Raw genomic sequence first — 8,789 nt, forward strand, 5'->3', positions numbered from 1 at the left:
ATTATATTATTAGTTAGATAACTTTATACCTACTACAACTTAGATGTACAAAAGGAATGGTGAAAGTTTATGGTAGTTGAAACTTATCACCTATAAATAAACACGAGAATGATATGCTTCCATATATCACGTATTGAAGCACAAAATTATATACATGTCAAAATATCTTTATTTTGAGTTTTGAACACACATCTATGAGTTTATCCCACTTTTGATGAGTTTTGTGAATATTTGTGCTTTTGGGAATATTTGGGCTATGAAATCTTTAGAGAATGTTTTATTGGGTGTTTTGATACATTAAATGATATTTATTTCACAAAATGAGATTCCTTGGATGTTTGGATAATCTGAGAAAGAAAAAAAAATACTATTTTAACTCTTGAAAAATATATCTTAGGTTATTAATGATTTTATTGGTTTTGTGAAAAAAGTCAAAGGGATTATTGACCTTAGGTTGGGTTAAATGTGGTTTTGGGATTTCACGTAACTTATGAGCTTTCGATGGTGACATATTAGCCCCTTTGGCCATGAATGTACTGAGCATTGATAAATGCTTTCATTAGCTCTATGGGAATTTTGAAAGTATAAACCATGCTATTTGGACCTTTTGACTATTGTACTTCAACATAGAGATGGTTTATGGGCCTATTTATAAAATAAGTGTCGTGTATGTCTTAAATGTTTGGAAGACATACATTTTTGGCTTATGTGGTTTACATTATTTTATTTAAATAGTCAAGTCTTTTGTGGGGCTTATTGGCTTGATTTAACCCAAATGAGGTGTAGGGACATTTATAATAGATTTTATTAGCTCAAGGTGGAACTATGTATATAATTCATTAATTGCATATTGGTTGGATATTACAGGTTTTGAGTGCATTAATCATTCAACTGATGCCATATAAATTTAGATTGTAATGCACTACATAGGAGCCCATCATGTAAAGTTTGGAGTTTTGATGTCCACATTTAAGTCTAGTGAGTGGTCCCTAATTCATGGCTTGACATCTTACGGTGGTACATATTAGGTCGTATACGGAGCTAGTAGATTACGTGTTGGTCTTTTAAGTCATATACGGAGCTAGTTCTTGCGGTGGTGCTCGTTGGAACTGTGTATGGAGAACTTGACTTTTGTGGTGAAATTGATCTAGATGTCGAGTAGACACTAGGGTCATTATGGGAATCTTGCTGTGGTACTCAATCGAGGCGTATACGGTGATTCATGGCCTAATGTAAAAGTCGAGAACGTTGATAAATGGCTTACTTTTTTGTGTTGCCACCACATTTAATGAAATTTGGTCTCCCCTGTCACTGAAAGGTGTTGTTTTCCGGGTACTTCGTTACCTATGCTTTCGGTGTTACAAATATAGAGTTTCATCTATATGTTTGATGTTTTGAAGTATGCTCCTTGCACACATTTTGGGTGACTTGAATATTGGTTGTAAGTCTAAACGGGTATTTGATTTGGAAATTATGAGCTTTTGAAAGATGTTTCTTTTATGAATTATGTTTTAAATAAATGAGTCGTTATTTAAAGAAAACTGTCCGATTTAACCTATCGACATGTGTATCAGGTGTGAGTGAGATAGGAGAGGCATTTCGAGCTATGTAGAGGTTCTAGTAGGATGATTTTAGAAGCGTCATCTGATTATGAAGATAGCAAACTGGTGGTTTTAGTAACAAACGACTTGTTCTAATTATATTTAGGAATTAGATAGTCCCATTTAGAAATCTAATACATACCTTCTTCTCCTTCTTATGTAAACTATAAGTATTTTGCTATTAATGTTATTTTATTTTAAAGTTTTAAATTGTCTGTTATATCATAAATTTAGGGATGTTACAAACAATTCCTTTGTTTATGTACAACAAAGCAAGATTCAATTCACTCACGAGGATATCAGTGAAGCAACATTCTAAATAAGATCGTTGCATGGATTTAGAAACAACATCAGTGATTGTTGCTTATTGAGTTCAAAACGCCCATCCTACCCTGCTATGTATATATTCTAGGAAGAATATGGTTGATTTCTGTTGTCAGTATGACTCCCGTATACCAACGTCATCATGATAGGGGCATATGGGTTTAGCTTTGATAGTAGAGACCTTTTATTTAAGGTGGCGCCAATCTTCTTTACGATAATTCCAAAAAGAACGAGTATGATTTGTCTATGAGATTGATTGAGTTGGAGAGGCCACCAAGCTGGATTGATGACTGACTTACTATCTTCTCAAAGAACTTCGTTCAGTTGAGCTTGTAGAGACTAACTAGATGAAGGAGGTCATTTTGTCTAGCTTGAGCCTCAACTTCTCGTTTGATATTGTCCATCCTCTCAATCTTCAAGATGGCATGAAGAAAAGGGACTTCTTCTTGAAGTTCATGAAGAGAAGGTCTAGAAGACTCTGAAGGTTCAAAAAAAGGGAAGATAATCGACGGATTTGTTGTCATCAATGGCAGAAAAAAGTATCTGGCCTTGTGAAAAAGAGCTTATGAAATAACTATAGTCTTAACCATTGATGCAAAGGTGTCGTCTGCAACTCCATAAACATATACCGTTACTTTTTAAACAATAAAACAAAGGGTGTTATTATATCCATCATTATCATTTAGACAAAAAACAGATCAAATCATGCATTGAGAATTTAATAAAAACAGTAGTTGGTGTGTACCTGCAAATGAGTCAATAGTCCAGGGACTAGTTTTGCTATTTTACTCCTTTGTCTAGACCGTTCCAAGTCGCATGGTGGTAAAGAGTTTTATCTATCCCTTCGACCCCACCAAGAGTTTTACTCCAATACGTTTTCCTGCTACTTGCTATATTTGCTTAGAGCTCCTCGATCGAAGCTTGTTCTTGTTATCGCCGTCGACGGAGGTATCTTTCCATCTACAGTTTCCGCTAATCGACGTTTGAGTTGCAAATAAAATATAATGATCGATGATTGCTATCTTTGAAAAACGATTAAAAAAAGATCATCTGCGACAAACATCAAACATGTGGTCAATATTATATGATATCTGTTATTTTGTAACCTGGAATCATTATTTTCAATATTTTAACACTGCATCTCGTTTATCATGCTGGCCAGCACACAGATTTGTTGTATTAATTTGTGCTTCTTTCCTTTTGAGACTTGATAACTTGAAAGTATTTGATTATCTTTGATTTACAGTTACATATCTGAAATTATGGCGAAAGGGAAGATTGCGAAGGATGTTACAGAAGTAAGTTTGTATTTGTTTGTGGATCGTTTAACAACAATTTTTTTTAATCTTGAATGTATTAGTAAAGGGATCTTTGTTATACCTGTAGTTGATTGGTAACACTCCTTTGGTTTATCTCAACAATATTGTGGATGGTTGTGTTGGGCGTGTTGCAGCCAAACTGGAAATGATGGAACCCTGCTCTAGTGTTAAAGACAGGTGCTTACTAGAGGATTCTGTTGATTAATTTTCATCTGAGCACTTCCATTTTGTTTTTATATATATTTATATACTTCAAATCTAGCACTTGTCAGATTGATACTGATTGTTCACCAGTTTAATTGGTTGTACATATGATAGAGTTCAAGGTGATTTAATCTTCACAACAGTTATAGACTAACCTATTGAGCAATTACAAGAGATGTGTGGGTTCAAGGTGATTTAATCTTCACAACAGTTATAGACTAACCTATTGAGCAATTACAAGAGATGTGTGGAACGGACTATCCCTGATCCTGTGATTTGAAGTCAAATTGTAGCACTTTTTCTGTGTGCCCATCTGACGGAGTGCTATGTCTTAAGCATGTATTATGATTACGTCTGTTATTATATGCTTCTCATTTTATCCTAGTTGTGGTTTCGTCTGGTGTGCAGGATTGGTTATAGCATGATCTCAGATGCTGAGGCAAAGGGGATCATAACACCTGGAGAGGTTTGTTAGCTTTATTGATAGATTCTAAAAGAGCATCATGTGTTTTAAATTTTATGATACAAGGATATATGTTGATTATCAATGTTAATAAGAAGCGTTAAATGGAGCTAGGTGGTCGAGTGTAGTAGGGATTAAGTGGGCGCATAATAAATTTATCAAACACAATTATTCTTATATTATGTTAAGTAATCAGAAATAAAATTTCTGATGTTATATTATTTTGATACAGCTACTTGGTTGACCAGTTTCATTGTTTCATTAATGCAATTTTTCGAAAATGATTGAAAAGATTTCTGCCAAGAATTCAATTATTGGAAACAAGTTGAGATAAACCTACTAGTCCCTGCTTAAAAACTTGGAACTTTTACTTCAGCAAAAAGTTGCTGAATGGAACAATTGGGAGGTTTAACTCCTAGATGGCTGATTAAGCAGCCCTAACTAATTCAAACAGTAGGCAGACGCTTAAAGCCTAGCCTGCTGCTCAAGCAGCCATAAGCAAAGACTTCTAGATATTTCTGTGACCAGACATCGTATGAACATGGTTTAGCTTGCTTACAAGATATTGATGACCGTCCCTGTTCCAACTTCCAATCATAATCTTTATATGTGGGGCAGACTAGGGTTGCTTTGCTTGGCCATTTTGTTCCATTTTTGTTCTAAACATGTGTACAAACTCTCACAGCACGGAAATGGGAACACAGTGGAAATGAAACACAATGGGCCAAATAAATTGACTCTTGTTTTTTTGAGGATTGTGATTATTTGTTGCTCTTGTTTAAATCAGTCATTGGTCATGTATTTAAATTTTTTATTTCTGTTATAGCCTTTTATTGTTTCACCATTTTGGTGTAAATAGCTATGGTTGTTATGTAATGCAGTTTTATCATAGTAATTTCAAAAAAATGACTTTATCTGATGTGCTTTTGTTGTATTATTGCTGAAGAGTGTTCTTATTGAACCAACAAGTGGTAACACTGGCATTGGACTGGCCTTCATGGCTGCAGCAAAGGGTTACAAGCTTATCATCACCATGCCTGCATCCATGAGCATGGAGAGAAGAATTATTCTCCGTGCTTTTGGTGCTGAGTTGGTCCTTACAGATCCTGCCAAAGGAATGAAAGGTGCTGTTGCGAAGGCTGAAGAGATATTGGCTAAAACACCAAATGCTTACATTCTTCAGCAGTTTGAGAATCCTGCCAATCCAAAGGTTGGTCCCTTTAACTACTAATATTGTTGTCATAGTTGCGTTGCAATGCTAATTGTTATTATACTTCTTAGATCCATTATGAAACAACTGGACCAGAAATATGGAAAGATACAAATGGAACAATCGATGCCTTTGTTTCTGGCATTGGCACTGGTGGTACAATAACAGGTGCAGGAAAATATCTTAAAGAGCAAAATCCTAACATAAAGGTTAGATTGCTTTTACCTCTTCAGACCTAATTTGATGCATTGAGCATTGGCATTGCTATGCCTTCTATAGAACTACATTTGATGTTTCTCCGGTCTGTTCCATCAAATGCATGCATTTCTCCTTCCCTTCTTTTAAACTCTAATTATTTGATTTTGTCTCTTTGGCATCAGCTTTATGGCATTGAGCCTACTGAAAGTCCTATTTTATCTGGAGGAAAGCCTGGTAAGCTACATTGATGCTCTATTTCTTTTATCTATAATTTGTTTCTTTGCCTAAGAAGGATTACTATCTCATGCCTGAGAGTTTGTGGTTACGCGTGGATGCCAGAGTGCATTATCATTCCTAACCTCTGAAGAAACATTGTGCAAATGACCCAGTTGTTTTGGAACAGCTCCAAAGAGTTGCAGATAAAAAAAAGGTCATTTGTCCCAATGTGCTTGTGGAGGTCAGGTCCAACTAGAGAAGTTATTCCCCTCTAAACCACTTCTCTACACACTCCCAAATACTTCTCTGAAATTCTGCCAAGATTATGATCCAAAATTTCTTGTATCTCTATCATATATGATGTATCAGATGATGCTATCATCTTCTAGCTTTGACCAAATTATATTATTTAATATTTATTGTCAGATATTTAATACCTTGATACCTGTAATATGAACTAACCAACAAAGCCAACCAGAGCAGAGGTTATTAGTTATACACAGATGTGAACCTGAAGCTAATCATCATAGGTTACATGAATCTTAATAAAAAGTGGCAGTTTCTATGTCACTGGACTGATATATTCAAAGTCATTGTACTTCTTGTTTATGAAGATATTTGCCTTATTGTTCATGTTTGTCATGCCTAAGGTCCGCATAAGATCCAAGGCCTTGGTGCTGGCTTTATTCCTGGTGTTTTAGAAGTTGATATTATTGATGAAGTGGTTCAAGTAAGTCCTACCCCTCTCTCTTTCTCCATCTTTTTTGTAAAGATTGCTTCATGAGTTTTATCATTTTTCACAATTAAAAGTCAGGCATTTGATGTCCATCATTAATTTTCTTGATTAAACTGATGTTTACATGGATATTTCGTAAAGGTTTCAAGTGAGGAAGCCATTGAAACTGCAAAGCTTCTTGCTCTTAAAGAAGGATTACTCGTAAGTTAGAATTACTTACTTACTCTTCGTATGCATCTCTGAACTTGTTAAACTGCTTTACTTTGTAAGATTTCATATTACATTGTTCATTCATGCTGCTATTCATGACCAAGCTTATCTTCTAATTAAGATTATGATGTTGGTTGCATCTGTTGCAGGTGGGAATATCATCTGGTGCTGCAGCTGCAGCTGCCATCAACATTGCGAAGAGGCCAGAAAATGCTGGAAAGCTGATCGTTGTAAGTTTGCTCATTATTTTTTCTACTCAACTCGTTCTATATGTGGTCTTCATTGGTGTTGGGGCTGATTACTGTTTCATCAATTTGCCAAATCATTTCAAATATAGATAAACATGTTGATGCATAGAATTTACATTTACTTGTACATCATATCAATTACATTGTTTTTTTCTTCCAGTTCTAATGAAGTTAAATAAATATAAATAGTCAATTCAAGATGAGATGATGGAAGGAAGAATAGTTTAACCAAGAAAATGTTGATTACAACTGTCACTAATGATAGTTTGTTTAAGATCGGATGAGAATAATGTAATTGATATGATTGTGGAAGTAATTAAGTAATCGATAAATCTTTTTATTTGAGTTTATAATTAGAAAATGGCAAATTGCATTGAAATTTTACCAAATTTGGTTTATTCATATTGAGGAATTAACTTTCAAAACCATTATTTTGGAGAACCAATTTTCAGAACTTTTGGTTTAAGGGACCTGGTGACCAAATTCATGTTTTCCAAAATAAGAACGAAAGCAATCCAGTTTCATTTTGGTTCCTAGAATTGAGAAGTTTTGAAATTAGTTTTCCTAAATAAAGATCTTGGAAGTTGGTTATCCAAAGAAGGAATGAAGGCAAAGTTGGTTCCTTTTTTATGGAATTTGCTATTAAAAATATGAAAGTATGATGCCTTGTCTATATATAATTTACTCGTGTAAATCTGGAAAATGGATTCAAGCAAGCAAACTATGCAAAAGTAGTTGAAACAGTCTCCAAATTACTTAGCTAACTATTGAACATAAATTCAAGCAAATACAGGATAAACAATTCATTATCCGGTCAACGAGGGTCTTCAAAGCATACCATACCCTGCGTCGTAGCCATGTGTTTGACCCTGGACCCGCAATCTTACCACTTGTTGAATCACTAGCACCACTTCCTCCACTGTTGTTGAGAGTTTTTGAAAATCCGGAAGTTGTGCTCTTGCCATATGTAGGACACTGTCGCAGCAAGGGCCAACCTAGAACACTCCAAGCTGATTTGGAACCAGAAATAGCTTGTAGGCGTCCCAAATATTCTGAGTATTGTCTAGGTTAACCATCTCTGTCAGTTTGTACACATCTTACCTTCTGACCTTACATCGAGCTTCATTGGTTTAAAACATAGGATTTGTCAAGCTCGCCTTTTTGTTTAGTTTACACTTTTGAAAAACACAAACAAAATCATCTTCAAACTATACCTTGGATGTTGCATTTTCATTGGTGGTTATTTGGTGATGAGATTATATGTACAACTAAACTGCAGGTTATCTTCCCAAGTTTTGGGGAGCGCTACTTGTCTTCCGTTCTGTTCGAGTCAGTTCGACGAGAGGCAGAGAATATGACCTTCGAGCCTTGAACGAAAAGGATTTGGAAGAGGGATAGTTGATATGTTTCTTTGGATAGACGCCTTGCTCTGTTTTTGGTGCCGTTGTGTTGCAACATCTTTGATTTCTTAAGCATCAGCGAGTGATTTTTTTTTTGAACTTGTTTATGTACATTGGGACTAGAATTATTGATTTATCATGCTCATAGTTATGGAAGAGTATCCTGACATTGAGTTGAAAGTTTATTTCTTTTCGTTTTTGTGGATAACCATGGGTGTACGGGGCATCTTATGTCTTGTATGCATCTCGACTGATCCCATTGGACCTTGAAATTAATAGTCGCATAACCTTTGGTGGCCTTGAGGAGATTCGAAACAGTGAATGCCAAAAAAACCAAGGCCTTGCGGTTAAGCTTTTTGGAAGAGCATGCCAAAGTCCTTAGAGTCGATTTATTTTGGATAATAGTGGGTGCATGGGGCAAGTTGTGTGTGTCTCGACTAATATCATTAGACCGAAATTAACCGCACATTAACCTGGGATGAGCAAACCCATTGTCTTACTAGTTAAGCTACGTAAATAGAGTCGATTTATTTTGGATAATAGTGGGTGCATGGGGCAAGTTTTGTGTGTCTTGACTAATATCATTAGACCGAAATTAACAGCCCATTAACCTGGGATGAGCAAACCCATTGTCTTACTAGTTAAGCTACGTAAAGGGTT

General features: G+C 35.4%; 1 protein-coding gene across 1 annotated transcript; it reads left to right on the forward strand.

The window, feature by feature from the left end:
- Positions 1-2,790: 2,790 nt before the first annotated feature.
- LOC112502025 (cysteine synthase) lies at positions 2,791-8,334 on the forward strand. Its single transcript, XM_025105828.1, has 11 exons — positions 2,791-2,873; positions 3,172-3,223; positions 3,312-3,421; positions 3,857-3,914; positions 4,858-5,121; positions 5,193-5,330; positions 5,502-5,553; positions 6,186-6,265; positions 6,413-6,472; positions 6,631-6,711; positions 8,009-8,334. The coding sequence occupies exons 2-11, from the start codon at positions 3,188-3,190 to the stop codon at positions 8,099-8,101; spliced, it is 972 nt and encodes a 323-aa protein (XP_024961596.1). The 5' UTR covers positions 2,791-2,873; positions 3,172-3,187; the 3' UTR covers positions 8,102-8,334.
- Positions 8,335-8,789: the final 455 nt, after the last annotated feature.

Source organism: Cynara cardunculus, unplaced genomic scaffold (genome assembly GCF_001531365.2).
Source record: "Cynara cardunculus var. scolymus isolate 2C unplaced genomic scaffold, CcrdV1 Un_Scaffold_846, whole genome shotgun sequence".
Lineage (NCBI taxonomy): Eukaryota > Viridiplantae > Streptophyta > Magnoliopsida > Asterales > Asteraceae > Cynara > Cynara cardunculus.

Excerpts from the sequence above, each read along its gene's own strand:
- LOC112502025 (XM_025105828.1), top strand. The coding sequence starts at position 3,188 with ATGGCGAAAGGGAAGATTGCGAAGGATGTTACAGAA. Across the intron at positions 5,331-5,501 it reads AGCAAAATCCTAACATAAAG|CTTTATGGCATTGAGCCTAC; the intron begins GTTAGATTGCTT and ends CTTTGGCATCAG. Across the intron at positions 6,266-6,412 it reads TTATTGATGAAGTGGTTCAA|GTTTCAAGTGAGGAAGCCAT; the intron begins GTAAGTCCTACC and ends TATTTCGTAAAG.